Source organism: Stegostoma tigrinum, chromosome 1 (genome assembly GCF_030684315.1).
Source record: "Stegostoma tigrinum isolate sSteTig4 chromosome 1, sSteTig4.hap1, whole genome shotgun sequence".
In the NCBI taxonomy this organism is placed as follows: Eukaryota; Metazoa; Chordata; class Chondrichthyes; order Orectolobiformes; family Stegostomatidae; genus Stegostoma; species Stegostoma tigrinum.
In genome coordinates this window covers 63,455,654-63,473,530 of record NC_081354.1, presented here as the reverse complement: position 1 = coordinate 63,473,530, position 17,877 = coordinate 63,455,654, and the positions used below count along the sequence as shown (strand labels likewise).

The 17,877-nt window shown below is 41.6% G+C and overlaps 1 protein-coding gene across 3 annotated transcripts in view; it reads right to left on the bottom strand.

The window, feature by feature from the left end:
• ap1ar (adaptor related protein complex 1 associated regulatory protein) overlaps nt 1–17,877 on the bottom strand; it is a 91,931-nt gene that overhangs the window by 10,699 nt on the left and 63,355 nt on the right. For 2 of the 3 annotated variants that reach the window (XM_048535044.2, XM_048535036.2), the window contains 3 exons: nt 15,695–15,793; nt 8,698–8,762; nt 4,829–4,905 (listed from right to left, as the gene is read on the bottom strand). In XM_048535044.2, coding sequence (XP_048391001.1) covers nt 4,829–4,905; nt 8,698–8,762; nt 15,695–15,793 — 241 coding nt within the window. The remainder of the gene's footprint in view (nt 1–4,828; nt 4,906–8,697; nt 8,763–15,694; nt 15,794–17,877) is intronic. The other variant, XM_048535052.2, reaches the window with a different exon arrangement.

Sequence of the window (17,877 nt, the reverse complement as noted above, 5' to 3'; positions counted from 1 at the left end):
AAATAAATAGCAAGATGACTGAATACTAAGAAATCGAGCATAAAGTGCATTCGATTCAGATACCAGGGACATATACATCATGTACGAAATGCAAACTGGCAGTCGCAGTCAAGTCCCAGGTGCCCCTGAGCTCCAAAATAAAATCCTGAAGAGGCGTGACAGTTTGAATGATAGCAGAGATAATGATCTGGTGAGGCTGGTAGTATGCCCATTCCAACTTGCACAGTTGAAGTATGGAGGAGGATGGTGCCCATGTATCAGGAAGGGCATTACAGCAAAGAGAGAACTGGATGAAGACTGGGACAAGCATTCAGCAAGCTGCAGCTGCCATGTAACATGCCCAGATTTACAAATCGGGAATTTGCGGTTTAGTTTCTCAGAGAAGGAATGAGAAGTTGCACAGCCATGAAGCAAGCTGGGCTGGTAACAAAATGCAAATGCATTAAAATAAGGTAGTTGCTCTTAAATAGCAAGATTCTGAAGTCATTGTTTAGAACTTAAAAGGAAAGAAAAGGCAAATTATTCTCTCTCCAAGATCATATTTTTCTTGTAATCACTATTTACCTAAATTTCCTGCCATTGCCCACATCACTCCAAGTAGGGAAAAAGAGAAAGCAATTAAATTGACTTAGCAATAAGTTTTACAACCTACTTGAATTCAGATGAAAAGAAAGCGAGGGAGGCGTTACAGGAATCAGTCACACTTACTCCATTTACAATATTTTGTGTCAACATTATATAATATTGACTGACTAGCTTCCATAGTCAGCGCTGCTCAATGCTAGCAATTTTGTCAATGAGGCCGTGGGTTCAGCTCCCAATCCAGAGTTTTGAATGCGTGAAACCTAGCTCACATTATTGTATTGCAGTGATGGAGCATTGCATTCTTGGAGGTGCAATTTTTCAAATAAGTTGTTAAGCCATACCCCTAAGATAGATGAAAAAAAAATCCCACATCAGTATCTGAAAACCTGCAGAGGATTGCACACGGAAGTTATCCTTCAGCATCATGATCAAGAGAGATTAGTCAGGCAAGAATCTCATTACTTCCGGTCATATCCCACAAAAACAGTATTTGCCATATTTCCCTACAATTCTGAGTCCTATGCTTCTAAAATATTCTCCAGTTTAAGGGGGGGGGGGGGGGGTCGGTTGACTCATACTGCCACTTGGCAACATGATCTGAAATTGTAAAATCAATTTCCATATATAGATAGATGATACCTCCAGCTCTACTTCACCAACTCTCTTACTTCTTCACAGTTGCTAAACTATTAGACTGCTTTTCTAACATGCAGGACTGGATGAGGGGAAATTTCCTTCCACTAAGTATTGGGAAGAATGAAGCCATTGTTTTTTGCATGCACTCCAAACACCATCCTTGTCCATGACAACAGTCTAAGATTAAGCCATTCTGTTTGCAGTTTTGATATCACACTTGATGCTTTTGCCCTCATGTTCTGAATCTCATATCCTCATGTGTACATACTGCCAAGTTGTCAGAATTGTTGATTTTTGCAGTGACAGCCTTTTTAAGTTAATGCATCTTATTTTTCTTTCTTGCACTGCTTCAGTAGACGGCCGAATAATTCCTTCTTTCATGCAAACGATTTTATTGCAATTAATCAGTAAATTACTGGTGAAATCATATTTCAATTTTGTCAATTAAAAGGGCATTGGAATTATACAAATTAGTACTAAAATCAGTTTGCTGGGTCAATTTATTTTTGTAGTTATTCATAAGATGGGTGTTGCTGACACAATAACAGGATGTGTTATCCATCCTCAGAAGGCATTCAAATCTCTGTAGAGGTTCAAAAAGCAAACTTAAAAACTGCTTAACTGCTGTATGTAGTAGTTTGTAAGCGATTTATGGTATTCCATAAATATCAGATTGGTTTAATTTTGTACATAAGTGTATTTGGAGAGAGAGATTTTCCCATAAATAACCGCTCTAAACTTGCAAGCACTAACCTTTAAAACCACAGCACCAGTGGGAGAAACCATCACAATTGCTTAGGACTTGGAAAGACTGGTAACGTGTCCGAGTCAACTTGATGACTTTCCAATCCTTACCCTCCCTTGAACAACTTAGGAAAATAGACATAGGCCATTCATCCCCTTGAGTCTTTTCCACCATTCTTAACCAACTACCTCAACGCCACATTCCTGTAGCATCCCCATGTCAGTCTCTCTTGAACTTACTGAATGCTTGAGTTTCTACAGTTCCCCGAAGTTGATATTTTCAAAGATTTTCCACCCTGAGAGAACAAGTCCCCTCTCACTTTGGAATTATATGACTTGCCTTTTGTTGCAACACAGATTCCCTCCCCACAAAGTTTTAGACCTCGCAGCAATTCTGTACCTACATTATAGAAATTTCTCAGCGGTCTATACAAGTTTGAGATTTCTTCATTCTTGTACACTACAAAGAATAGAGCAGGTCCCTTCATTCACTCAAAACCAAAAGAACTGCAGCTGCTGACAATCTGAAACAAAACAGAAATTCCTGGAAAATCTCAGCAGGTCTGGCAGCATCTGTGGAGAGAAATCAGAGTTAATGCTTCAGGTGCAGTGACCCTTCTTCAGAACTCTGAGGAGTAGAAAAATTTCTTATTTGCATAACACTTAACAGAGGCACAGTGCTTTTTCATGGGAAAGAAGGGGAAATAATTTTGGGGAGATGATGAAACACAAGGTCCAAGACATTCCTTTTCAAGCATGTTTTGGAAAATGGAAGGCAATACAGCAAAACAGAGAAATTCAATAAACTAAATTCCACAGGTATAAAAATCTTCGACATGAATATTCCAAATAAAAAATCAGGGATTGAATAGAGGAGGCACACAGACATAAATCAGCGTAAAAAGTTAAAAGCAGTGATTTTGAGCTGCAAGAGTTGCAGAACAATCACAAAGATTTGTAAGCAACATTTTTAAAACAATATGCAGAGATGCAAAAAGCTAGTGGAAATTGAGTGACGAGGAGGAAGCAAAGTGAACAGACACTATGTACAAGAAAATAAAATGTGGGGCTGGATGAACACAGCAGGCCAAGCAGCATCTCAGGAGCACAAAAGCTGACGTTTCGGGCCTAGACCCTTCATCAGAGAGGGGGATGGGGGGAGGGGACTGGAATGAATAGGGAGAGAGGGGGAGGCGGACCGAAGATGGAGAGTAAAGAAGATAGGTGGAGAGGGTGTAGGTGGGGAGGTAGGGAGGGGATAGGTCAGTCCAGGGACGTCTTCCCTGGACTGACCTATCCCCTCCCTACCTCCCCACCTACACCCTCTCCACCTATCTTCTTTACTCTCCATCTTCGGTCCGCCTCCCCCTCTCTCCCTATTTATTCCAGTCCCCTCCCCCCATCCCCCTCTCTGATGAAGGGTCTAGGCCCGAAACGTCAGCTTTTGTGCTCCTGAGATGCTGCTTGGCCTGCTGTGTTCATCCAGCCCCACATTTTATTATCTTGGAATCTCCAGCATCTGCAGTTCCCATTATCTCTGATACTATGTACAAGAAGGTAGTTTGGAACATGTGAAACTGAAAATATGCAGGAGAGGTTTTGGATAACGGAGTGATTGATTGTACTAAAGACTGCAGAAAGGTAGAAGAGGATGAAATACATTGCCACTTTCAAAAAAAAATCACTGATGATTTTAACTGCAGCATAAATTCCAATGGGAGAATAAGGCAATAACGCTAATAGTAATTATATGTTTGAGAGCTTAGAAAGGGAAGTAGAGATTTGAGATATTTGGAAAAGGTGAAGGAATCCAGTATGAACATTTTAAGTCTGTGATTAGGAATAGTATTTTGCGGGTTTGTTAAGGAATAAGCATGATGTAAAGTTTTGAGAGGTGGGTAAAGTAACACAATGTCAAAAAAAGTGACTGAAATTACATCACCCATCATCATTTTCAATGACGGGGAAAGCTTGATGTGCTGAATAGTCTACATCTGCTCCTATTTTCTGTTGAAATTATGAATATGATCCCTGTGCCAACAAGCAAGGTACTGTTATTAAAAATTGAGGGATTATACACACAAGTAGATTATAGATGGCATACAATTCAGCAGGAAGTAATAAAAACTTTGCAATGATATGAAACTAAATAAAAGAAAGCACACACTGGACTTTTGAACTAGCTACATAACTACATTCCCTGATCAGAGCTAGAACTTCTGCCATCCACCTGGAAACAAAAACAATTAACAGCTGAAGTGAAAAAGATCAAGTCTATGTATTGAAGGTACTGTGATAAAATCATGAATGGTCACCAATAAACTTTTATTGCAATTACATACCATTCTGACATGGACCTATATCATTGTTTGATCAATATATTCCGGTCAATATCCTGGAATTCTCCATTTAACATCATTGTGGGAGCACCTTCAGTACATGTTTTCACTGTTTCAGTGAGAAGATTCACAACAATGTCTCAGGGTAACAGAGGAGCCTATGTCATGCTTATTCCAAATATCTGATTGAGTTGTTAATGACATAATACCCTTATGCTAGCACAACAGCCAATCAGCACATTCAATTAGATGCTGCCAAAACAGTGATTCATATATTTTATTATAAATATGAGGCAAATATCATTTGGCAGAAATTATACAAGGGGTCCCTGATTTGCAAACATCTGTCTTATGAATGCTCATTCTTATGAGCACGATCTCATACACGGTTTTAAAATTTAAAGACCCAATATATAAACATTTCCTACACTTGAGCTGCTTTCCAGTGTTCCGACTTGCAAATGGGCTCCAGAACAGAACCCATTCACAAGTGCCTGTATCCTTATTTTCCAAAAACAACTTACTGTGTTGGTTCCTAAAAGCTTCAGATTGAGATTTTGCATGTTGTAAATACGATTCAAAGTCTTCTTCTCCTGTCTCACTACACAGAACAGAGTAGAAAAGTAAAACAATCCATTTAGTTATGTCCACTGAAGTGCCTGTTCACAGATAATTGCTAACAGGGAAGTCTTACTAAAACTGTACAAGTCACTAGTCAGATCATGACTGGAATACCAAAAGCAGTTTTGGTCCCTTAGTCTAAGGAAAGGGATACTGGCATTGGAGGCACCCAGACAAGGCTCACACACGGTATGGAGGGACTGCCTTACAAGGAGAGATTGAATATGTTGGGCTGATATTCAATGGAGTTTAGAAGAATGAGGGAAGACCTTATTTAACAGAATATTCTTAGGGGCTTGACAGGTTAGATTCAGAGAGGTTGTCTCCTCTTGTGGGAGAGTCAAGAACATAATCTCAGATACAGTGAATCTGTAGGACATGTTGCTGCAGAGAGCTGTTGACACTGGGTCATTAAGCATTTTCAAGGCTATGGTTTAATCAGCAAGGGAATTAAGGGTTACAGCAGAAAGCATGAAAGTGGAATTGAGGATTATCAGATCAGCCATGATATTATTGAATACTGCAGCAGAGCTGATGGGCAAATGGCCTACGTCTGCTCCTACGTCTTATGCACATCTGAAGATTGTGAAAAATTGCTTCCACCGGGAAGCCATGCCAGCCCCCGAAGCAAATTTGAAAACTATGGGCATGCTCCCCATGATTAACACTGAACAGAGAAACATGAAACTATATAGTAGTTTATAATACCTGTTAAATATAAACTTAATTGTAGGTTCTAAACCGTAATACTATCTTGCAGTGATGTACATTTGTAAAATTGACTCTTCAGTTGATGGTGTGTACTGGTAAAATTAAAATTCAGACTGCAGTATTCAACTTTCCAAAGCATTGGAGGTCCAAATACATTGTAAATATTTACTTAAACTAATGATATTATGTTTGTGCTAAAATGTAAAATATTAGTGTATTATAAATTTAACTTGAGAATAAAGTGATAATCAGGCTACAAGTTGATCTTTAATAAATAAGTTATTAATGCAACACATGGTACATTAACATTAAACACAATCTTAGGTTACAGAGTTGTGTTTACTCATTTTAAAATAGAGGCAAAAATGGAGTTAGTGTTAAACTTTCTACATAGGGTGTATGAACTTAGGGACAAATACACAAATATTGAAAACATGCATCGAATTGAATTTACATTTTCCAACATACTTTATGCATTTCTGAAAGATACAGATACTTGTCATTTTCTTAAGATTTTCTCCCTTTAGTCCTCAAAATTAGTCATATTAGACAACTCAACGGAAGATGGTCAGCACTACATGAAAGTGGGATGGTGAAAGCAGAAGACTTGATTACATGGTTAAACTAAAAGGAAGGGACACAGAAGAGAGGAGATAGGAGAGAAACTAGAATGAAAGTTGGTAGTTGAAGGTTTGGGCAATTTAACTCATTAGTTAAGGTTAGGAGAAACAGCCAAGCTGACAGAACAGATGGTTGTTATCTTGGGTGTTAACACCACTATGAACTCAATATATTTGTTATTAGAGGTAAGAGTGGATGGGCAAGGAAGTGACCTTCCAAAGAAGGAACTCGTAGTGGGAAAAGTGAGTTACGTCAAACACTAATTAGTGAATCATAAATTATTTGATATCCCAACTTCATTAACTCACAATGGGTGCTTCCCAACTGACAGAACTTTTATTTTAACTGGATATCATCTGCATTTTGACGTAACAGTAAATTCCGCCCAAAGTTATCTTAAAAGCCAAACAAACATTTCTATGCTTTCTTGGCAGAATAATGATTTGGATCATTTCGTGACATCAGGTTATTTCTTTGTTTGTGAAATGAGACAGCGACAGTCAGCAGATTATGTCATCACAGATTTCATTAAAGCTTCAAATTGTTCATACTTGATATCATGTATGTACGTTCCAGAAACATAAATTAATATCTACCAAAAAGAAACAAATAATTACCTTAAGAAAATTACTGGATGTTTCACAATCAGCAAATGGCAGAATTACAAAATATCCACTATGGTTTGTAGTATGTCACTGTTATTCTCTTTGTGAGGATGAAGTCAGAGATATAAAACTAAAAATAAATTAGGGTAAGGAGCTATCTGAATTCAATATAAAAAATTAACAAATGGTAATAGATAAGCAATGAGGTTAAAGGCAGACAGATCTCTAGAAGTCAATAGCTTCCACCTCACACTTCTAAATGTAAGTCAGCCTTATTAGTCTAAAGTCTGTTGAGAGAAAGTAACTTGAACATGTTTTTTTGGGATAGAATGACTGAACATTGTACAATGAGTTATTTGTCCAAAAGTCATTTATATTTGTAAAAGGCAAATCAAGTTGAACAAACCAACTCAAAACTTCAGAGAGGTAACAAACAGATTACATAAGTGGTATCAAATTTATATGGACTTCAAGAAGCCATTCCACAAAGTTCACAAAATTAAATCGAGCAAAAATTAGGGCATATGGAATTTGGGGCAACCCATTATCTTGATTTGTAGGTAGAAGTAGGGAAAACAGGCATGGACTCAAATTAGCAGGATGTGACTGGTGGTGTTTCCCAAGGAACTGTGCTAGGAATTGGCTTTTCAATATAAATGAGGGAACAAAGAAACTGATATGAGTTTTCTGCCAACTTCAACAATGCAACATAGTACATATAATGCAAATGGAAGCAGAGGAAGCAATGTTAAGGCTTTAGAGCGCTTTGGCCAGACTCTATCTAGAACAAGTGTGTTCAGTTCTGGGCATCGCCCTCAGCAATAATGCAGAAGACTTGGAGAGGATCTAACACAAGATTACCACAACAATGCCAGTGTTGAGAGTTAAATTTTGGAAAGGTTGCAGAAATTAGGTTATATCTTGAATATAGGTGATTAGGAGGAACACTGGGCAAATTCACTGTTCAAGAAGCCAAACTGTTTTTCTTTAACCCACTGAAGTAGCATGGATGGGCCTGTATTTACTCCAAATTATACATGACCTACAAACATGTAGCAGGCTTTTGCAACAACTTCAAAGTGAAAGCTTAAATTACAAAATTAGGTATTTATAGGCAAGTTACTTGAACAGTGAATGCATTACAAAGATACCAAACATAGATATCATTGAATCCCTGCAGTGTGGAAACAGGTCCTTTGGCCCAACAAGTCCACACTGACCCTCAGAGCATCCCACCCAGACCCATTCCCCATAACCCACCTATATCTACACATCCCTGAACACTACAGGCAATTTAGCATTGCCAATCCACACTAACCTGCACATCTTTGGACTGTGGGAGGAAACGCACACAGACACGGGGAGAAAGTGCAAACTCCATACAGAGTTGCCAGAGGGTGGAATTGAACCCAGGTCCCTGGCACTGAGGCAGCAGTGCTAACCACTGAGCCACCATCCTGCTCCAAAAACAGGAAAGAACTAATATTTTTCTTCCTTAAAGCACAATTTACTGCCACTGGCCAACTTAACTCATTAATTGTTGTACGGTTCAGTCGTTAACAGGACCAGTTAAGTTCTCAGCTGGGGAAATATGCATGCAAGCTACCTTTTGACACTTTTAACAACTCCCATATGATTTGCCATTTCAACGTCTTAGGGAAAACAATCTTCCAAAAGAAATAACTAGAATTCATGACAAGTTCTACAGGTAATTCTTAATCGCTACTGTACAAAAATTAGATGATAATAGTTTACAATAACTGTTAATGGCAAATATATTTGGAGCTGCTCCGTATTAAAAAAAACTGAAAACTTTAATATGAAAAAGATCTCACCTTTTTTGTTGATCAGAGCTTGAAGTAGACTTGGCCCTTTGTTTCATCTTTTGCAGCCTTTGTTGCTATAAAGCACAGATATTAAATAACTAATCAACTTTAGTCCATTAGTTACTATTACTTTAGCTTTCAGACCAGAAACTGGAAGAAGAAATAATCTGCAAAATATACAAGGTCTAACTTGCAGGTGGAGCCTCTATCAAAACGGGATTAAATAACAAACACTAGAGAGTAATAAAGTAGAAAGCAAACTACCAAGAAAAGTGAGGGAAGATCTTGAGCAGAAACCCTTGCAAAATGATTTCTAAACAAAATATTCTTTTCATTTCCTGCATCAGGATCAAGTGCCATACCAAATCTAATCTTGGAAGAGTCCTAATGCAGCCATGAAAACAGGAAGAGTATGTAGTTTCACGAGGTATAATCAGAGCAATCAACCAATCAACCAATCAATAAGCTACATTAAAAAAAACAGGTTGAACTGCAATTTAACTTCTGCAACACCATTTATGTTTTCTTAAAACTTCAAATTTGTTATTACAATATTACACAGGTGTTTTTCAGCAAACAATTTCAGGACTTCAACAGCTTATTTTTAAATCAAAATCAACGAACTGATCATCCAACTCAGTACCCTCCTCCTGCTTTCTTCCAAAAACCTTTGATCACTTTAGCCCAAAAAACTATATGCATCTCCTTCTTGAAAACATTCAATGCTCTCGGCCGATTTCTGAGGCAGAGAATACCACACTCTGGGTGAAGAAATTTTACATCTCAATCCTAAAAAGTTATCCTTAGACTGTGATAGTCACAGGGGAAATTGATTATGTGAGAAGAAAAGAGAAGGTCATCTGTAATACTAGCTAAGGAGAGAGAGGAGATGTAGTGAGGCATAGTGGTCAAGGCTGAGCAAATCAAATTAGAAATTAACCATCGTCTTTCTTCCAATTGGAATACAGAAACACGAACTAAAAATACTGTTTGCGCTCAGTTAAGACCTAAATGCTGACAGGAAACACTCATTGCTAAATAAAAAGGTGAAGGAGTTCCATCAACTGCCAACACCAACATTCCAAGCAGGTGCTGTGCTCCATCTAACTGAGAAAAAGGGGACGAAAGACTCATCAATTGGAGGTGATGCTGGTGTGAAGGCTTATGCTATGTGCAACCACACAGGAGCATTCACAGGCCTAAGTATCTAAAGGTTAAGGGCATAGGACAAAGTTGTAATGCAAGCTGGAGATTCCAAAGTTGCAGGACTATATCACAGGGGGTACCAAACGCCAAGAGTCTGACTGCGTTCCACGTAGACAACTACTGACTCAAAGTAAAGATTGAGGCTAGATTTTACATTGAGGTATGTGGACCTTTTGAATGATGAGACAACTGTGGTGCAGAGGATTTCTGCCCGAAAGGGAACGTTTCCTTCAGAATGTTATACCACTTTGCTTAGCATAACTTTATTTTTCCCTTTGCACCAAAAACCAGTTATTCCACTTCAAAATCAAAGCATCATCATGAACAACACAGGATTTTCTGGGAGCAGTGCTTACATGGCTCAAACTTCCATTTTCAAGGAGGATTCATCTACAACAGAGGAGGCATAGAGCGGCTAATCTACGCTGATTGACTTCAGAAACCCTAATATCTCACTTATGCTCCCAATACCCAAAGGTTTCACTCCTGTCTGGAGGGCAGCAGAGATTGACAGCCTCAACAGCACTTTTAACAGTTCTCAACATGATGCACATACATGCGCGTAGTACAAAAGTGCCTTTCAACGTAATCTGCAAGCAAAACAAATCAGACCCCTCATCGGATTGAAAGAGATCACAATGCTGTGTTAAAAATGACTATATTTGTGTGAAGTGGCAGTTCAAACAGAAGGATGACACACTTACACCCAAATTGAATTCAATGTTCTTCAATATTTCATTTCATCTTGGCAGTTGTAGTGGAGCTTCTGAAAGCCTGCTCACTGCTTTGCCAAGATAATAAAATGCGAGGCTGGATGAACACAGCAGGCCGAGCAGCATCTCAGGAGCACAAAAGCTGACGTTTCGGGCCTAGACCCTTCATCAGAGAGGGGGATGGGGGGAGGGAACTGGAATAAATAGGGAGAGAGGGGGAGGCGGACCGAAGATGGAGAGTAAAGAAGATAGGTGGAGAGAGTATAGGTGGGGAGGTAGGGAGGGGATAGGTCAGTCCAGGGAAGACGGACAGGTCAAGGAGGTGGGATGAGGTTAGTAGGTAGCGGGGGGTGCGGCTTGGGGTGGGAGGAAGGGATGGGTGAGAGGAAGAACCGGTTAAGGAGGCAGAGACAGGTTGGACTGGTTTTGGGATGTAGTGGGTGGGGGGGGGGGGGGGGAGAGCTGGGCTGGTTGTGTGGTGCAGTGGGGGGAGGGAATGAACTGGGCTGGTTTAGGGATGCAGTAGGGGAAGGGGAGATTTTGAAACTGGTGAAGTCCACATTGATACCATATGGCTGCAGGGTTCCCAGGCGGAATATGAGTTGCTGTTCCTGCAACCTTCGGGTGGCATCATTGTGGCAGTGCAGGAGGCCCGTGATGGACATGTCATCAAGAGAATGGGAGGGGGAGTGGAAATGGTTTGCGACTGGGAGGTGCAGTTGTTTGTTGCAAACTGAGCGGAGGTGTTCTGCAAAGCGGTCCCCAAGCCTCCGCTTGGTTTCACCAATGTAGAGGAAGCCGCACCGGGTACAGTGGATGCAGTATACCACATTGGCAGATGTGCAGGTGAACCTCTGCTTGATGTGGAATGTCATCTTGGGGCCTGGGATGGGGGTGAGGGAGGAGGTGTGGGGACAAGTGTAGCATTTCCTGCGGTTGCAGGGGAAGGTGCCGGGTGTGGTGGGGTTGGAGGGCAGTGTGGAGCGAACAAGGGAGTCACGGAGTGAGTGGTCTCTCCGGAAAGCAGACAGGGGAGGGGATGGAAAAATGTCTTGGGTGGTGGGGTCGGATTGTAAATGGCGGAAGTGTCGGAGGATAATACGTTGTATCCGGAGGTTGGTAGGGTGGTGTGTGAGAACGAGGGGGATCCTCTTGGGGCGGTTGTGGCGGGGGCGGGGTGTGAGGGATGTGTCGCGGGAAATGCGGGAGACGCGGTCAAGGGCGTTCTCGATCACCGTGGGGGGAAAGTTGCGGTATCCGGAGGTTGGTAGGGTGGTGTGTGAGAACGAGGGGGATCCTCTTGGGGCGGTTGTGGCGGGGGCGGGGTGTGAGGGAATGCCTCCTGCACTGCCACAATGATGCCACCCGAAGGTTGCAGGAACAGCAACTCATATTCCGCCTGGGAACCCTGCAGCCATATGGTATCAATGTGGACTTCACCAGTTTCAAAATCTCCCCTTCCCCTACTGCATCCCTCAACCAGCCCAGCTCATCCCCTCCCCCCACTGCACCACACAACCGGCCCAGCTCTTCCCCCCCACCACTGCATCCCAAAACCAGTCCAACCTGTTTCTGCCTCCCTAACCGGTTCTTCCTCTCACCCATCCCTTCCTCCCACCCCAAGCCGCACCCCCATCTACTTACTAACCTCATCCCACCTCCTTGACCTGTCCGTCTTCCCTGGACTGACCTATCCCCTCCCTACCTCCCCACCTATACTCTCTCCACCTATCTTCTTTACTCTCCATCTTCGGTCCGCCTCCCCCTCTCTCCCTATTTATTCCAGTTCCCTCCCCCCATCCCCCTCTCTGATGAAGGGTCTAGGCCCGAAACGTCAGCTTTTGTGCTCCTGAGATGCTGCTCGGCCTGCTGTGTTCATCCAGCCTCGCATTTTATTATCTTGGAATCTCCAGCATCTGCAGTTCCCATTATCTCTCACTGCTTTGCCAGTTTGCCACTGATGACATATGGCAGGGATCCTCTGGTGGTCTGCAGTCTGGAGGTCTCTGCCCTGCTGGGGTGGGGTATCCCTGGACTGGTACAGGCTCAACCTGCATAGACTGACCTTATGGAGGCATTCAAGACCCTGAAGAGAATATAGGTGCTGCAAAAGGGCACCATGGAGTATCCCAAGATGACACTCTTTCGCACCCCACTCTCCACCCCCATTAGTCTGACCTCCCTCATCCCTTGAGGGGGCAGGGGAACTGGAGGGAAGTCAAAGACTCTTGACTCCCTCTCATTGAGCCAATAATTGAATGCATTCAAGGCTTGAGAAATGAAGAAAAAGACTGCCCCTGCATCCATGCACATGCACTGGAACCACGACAGCAGACAGAACTTGGCCCACACCTTCAGTCCTTCATTACAGTCAGTGTATGGTCTTTGGCACCTCAACAGACATTTTTCCTGCTTGTTTTCTCCCTCAGCTCTTCAAAGGTCTACTCCAGTTCATTACTTTTACTGGGGTCAGCAGGAGCCTGTACTTCAGCAAGCCTCTTGGCATTGGAAACCTTGGTTGTGGGACCATGTCTGGTGGGCACAGCATTGGCATGAGCTCAAACCTTCCCTGGAGAGATTGCCCACTGAGGTGAATGACAATGCACTGGTGGGGGAAAGGCCCTCAATGGCACATCGTCTGAGACACATACAGTTGCTTTTCAGAGCGGTGATAAGTGGCTGGTGGAGATAGCCCTGGAGCTCTTTTGTGTTATTTTTTGTTACTAGATTGAGTGAGAGATCTGGAGGCTGCTTGAGAAAAAAAAAACTTTTTTGTTTTAAAAATGGCACAAGCTGCCACCCTTAATAAAGGTTTCATAAATGTGAGTGCTTGATGTCCAGAAGTGAATAGATTAGGAGGCTCTCACATTAGGTGGCTTTAACTATCCAAGCATCCCTTCAACACTGGCATGTTCCTCTTTTACTCCGACCAGCTTGGCAACTTGCTTCTTGATGGGGTCCTGGAGCCTTTGATGAGTGTTTCCTCCAACTCCTCTCGTTCCCAACCATCTTGGCACATTACACACACAGTAAGCTTGATTCTTCTCCTAAAGAAGTAAAGGTCCATCAAGTGACATTAGCTTGGGTACTTGAGACCTTTGCCTGTGTTGATGGATGCAGTGAAGACATCAATCATCAAATCTCTGATTGTCTGTGTGATACTTTTAAGAAACATTTGAGGAATGTTGGTGTTAAATGGTTCAAAATGAAAGATGGCTCCATGCTTTGAAGAAGCAATAAAACCTACAATGCACGGTGCCTGAGAGTTCTGAGGGGCTCACCCCAAAGTTCTCTTTTCTGGTCAAGTCTTTGACCCATGTAAGTCTTCAATGAGAAGCAATGCTTATGTTCTCCTAGTTGTGAAGATCAGAGAGCTGTTGGCGCAAGCCGAGCGTTGAAGCTACTTTTGTTTGGAGTATGAAACTGTGAGGGAGGCAGCATCACTGCGTGACATGTAGGGCTACTTCAGCAGTTACAATTAAATTAACATCAAGGTATCTGATGGAGATGCTTTGTACCCAATCTTGTGTGGGGTTTCCTCTGCAGTGGTAAAAAGAGTAAGAAGAACTGAGTGGACAGGTTTCCATACCTTGGGAGAATGCAGCAGACTATTCATCTCCTTGCAACACCACAGCCTAATTCTTTGGAGGTATTCGTGGGTGCTGCCTTTTGCAGCCACTTCTGCCCAGGCTGCTTTCATCGGTCAGAAAGGCCTCTCATTGCTATCATATGGCAAAGAACTAAGCCTCCCTCTTAGATGGCCTTCAGAAAAACCTCTAGGAAAGTGTAACCAAATGCGGTGCAACTTTTTGCCTTGCTTGCAACCTCACAAGGGTAGGCGAGGGCGATAATCCTGGGTTGCAGAGACTGAAGTGTAATTTGGGTGCCTTTTAAATAACGCTCTCAGAAGCTACAGCCCGGAAGGTCCTGGAAGACAGATCTTCCTGCCTGCCTGTACATAAAACATGGTGTTTCATCCACGTACATACACACAATGAGCTGAGAAGAATGCAACCATGTGACAGAACCGATCCTGTCCCCAGACAGGATTACCTCCAACTTTTAGGTCTGCATCCACATTTAATCTGAAATAAACAAAATTCCTCCCTGTTCTTTGGAAATTTGTCAGCAATGCACATGTATATAGGCTTAATCAATTTCATTCATTCACAGATGTGCTCATCGTGGCCAGGCTCACATTTATTGCCAGTTATTATATTAAAGATCAAAATTCACATTAACCTTTTAATCACCAATCATCAAAGTCAATGCATTAAACTTCAGATGATGATATCTAGTTGGTTAGCCTCCTCACAGATGGCAATTGTTGCTTGTTCTGATAATATCATTGTAGAATAACTGATCGCTGAGTTGTAATTGATGTCAAAGCTATCAAATAAGAATGTTGGTAGAAACCCTCAAAATGAACTGGTTACTTAAACTGGAAACTCCAAACATAAAATAGATTTTTTTGCAGATGCACGATTTGGTGGCACAACTGTACTAGACATTATACACCTGCTGTTTAGTCAGGCAAAGGAGAGCTCTGTATTGCATACATTCAAATTTTTAAACAATGCACTGTTCACCAGCATTACAGCTTCAATGAAATGTTGATGCTAACACGGAGCAAAACTTTAATAAAGCTGTCTAGCAGATTATAGTAATCCAAATAAATTTAAGTTTGAAAAGTTGGCTTGCATCAGACCCAGTTATACTATGGCTAATGTGAAATCCAACATTTCAACTTCAAGGCTTCCAACATTTTGACTGTACCCAGATTGACCAACTCAAAATAAAAAGTTATTCTCTTCTTCATGCATCAGGTTGCAGGAATGTCAATGGTAATGTCAATTCACTACTAGTGATAATTTGTCCCAAATGAAAATACTTCTAGCTGTGTGTTTATAAACAATAAATGAATCAGAGCACAGTCAATATGTTTTGAGTATATTCTACAACTAGATAAAGCTTTGCTGTTGGGGAAAATAAAGCTTACTGCATTATGGCTTATCACTAAACTTGTAATCAAGAGATTTGTAAGTAATTTTGCGGATCATAACCAAACATGGGCTTCATGCCCTCACCTCCAAAAGCTTTTTCTGCTTTGCTGCCCTGGCTGCTTCACGCTGTGCAGCATAAAATGCCTCTTCTTCTATCCTTAACTGCTCCTCTTGTGCAGCTAACTGCATGTGAACGGAATAAAAAGGGTTAACAAATGATAAACCTCTCTAGAAAAAAAACAAAACAAAATTACATTACAAGCATTTGAGCAATGGGTTAGTCCTCCCACACAAATTTAATACGAAATAAAGAATAAACAATTTAATTAGAAATGAAAGTAAAGCAAAAGAAAATCATGAATTGAGAAAAATATAAGACAAAATATAACAAAAGAATGGTGAATTTTACTTTTGCTACGCGCTTCTGAAATATTCCATACAAGAAATTACAATATTTAGTTTCCAACACAAAAGGTGGTGTCAGCATAGTTAGGAACATGCATATTTTAGCAGCAAGGCAAGAAATTAACTCAATTGTCTTTGCCTCTTTTTACTTTGCCTTCTCAGCCAAACAAACAGTCTCTGATTTTCTACTCTTTTGGGACAGCGATGTGGGTCACTTGTGTGAGCTGTCTCACCGGTCTTCCCTTGTCACTTACTCCATACATTTATTACCCTATGTACAGAAAATTTTTAACAAAATACCCAAGAAACTTCTAGCTTCTTATTGCTTTGGTCAAATTATAGCCATTTTTAAATCAGTGTTGATAATTTGGAACATTTTCAATACAATACAAGTAACAAAATATTCACTCGAAGTAAAACCATTATTTTGCTAAATATTACATTGGATTGAATCAAAATAAAATCCCTGCAGATTAAACACAGCCATTTGATTGCCAAAATATTCTTCATAGATGCTTATACAAGTTGTTGAGAAATAACGTCTGGAAACAGGTCTTCAATGCTTGCAAATAATGCATATTTAAATATTCCTTCAGATTTTGAACTCAACACGGCTTCTGGTAAGATGGCGGTGGAGTACAGCTTCTAAGCCAAGGACTCACCTGCTCCCCTTCTTGATTCTTTTCTCCTTTTTATTTTCTTTTCTCTTTTATTTCACTTCCCTCTTGAAAGGGAGCTGGTTTGCGGTAGCGGCATTGGCGGTGGGGAGCGAGCCCAGCGCGGACTCACGACGGCGGCCGAGGGGAGCCGGGTTACCAGTGGCTTCTACCTCGACGAGGTAATCCCAGCGCCGGTTTATGGCTGCCGTGGCGGAGACAAGTTTGAGTTCCCGGCAGCGTCCAGTGCAGACTCATGGCGGCAGCAGCAGAGTCGAATTTGGCCCAGTATGGTATCCAGTGGTGTCGGCATCGGCAAGGTTCCGTAGTCATGAGGACATCAGTGGAAGCCAAATGGCGTCGACGAATGGTGACTTTTGTTCCAGCGGCAGCATCACGTGAAGGGGACTCGTGCCTGGCCACCAGGCCTATGGCTCATGGAAGAGCATTCAACAAGGAGGACTGTAAAGCTGAACACTTTCTTTATTTTTCTCCCTTTTTACATTCTATGTTTTAGTTTATTTTTCTGTGTTTTAAGCTGGCGCTGGAGAATGGCAACACTTTGCACTGTATTTTGTAACAACTGACAGTAAATCAAATCAAATAAAAATAGAAAGTTAGCTTAAAGAATGTCTGTACCAATATTTGATGTTGCAAGGTCCTAATTTCAAAAGATGCTCTTGTAAGTACACCGTCAACTAACGGGCTGAAAGCAGATTTCCCATTCTATGGATTTATTGTAACTACAGTACACAGGATGCATTGAAAAGTAATTTCGTGACAAGATCAGGCGTCTTCGCATAATGTTTAATCCGTACCTAGCCATACACTTTGCCAACATATAAAAGGATATGTGATCCAGAGAAAAGACCAAAAATGGAAAGAACAAGAACATAACATTTGGGTGACATGATGGCTCAGTGGTTTGCACTGCAGACTGCAACACACCAGGGACCTGGGCTTGATTCCACCCTCAGGCGACTGTTTGTGTGGTGTTTGCACATTCTCCCCATTTCTGTGTGGGTTTACTCCGGACGCTCTGGTTTCCTCCCACAGCCCAAAGGTGTGCAGTTTAGGTGGACTGGCCGTGCTAAATTGCCCACTGTGCAGGTTAGGTGCATTAACAGGGTTACACGGGTAGGGTTGGGTCTGGGTGGGATGCTGTTTGGAGAGACAGTGTGGACTTGATGGGCCAAATGGGCTGCT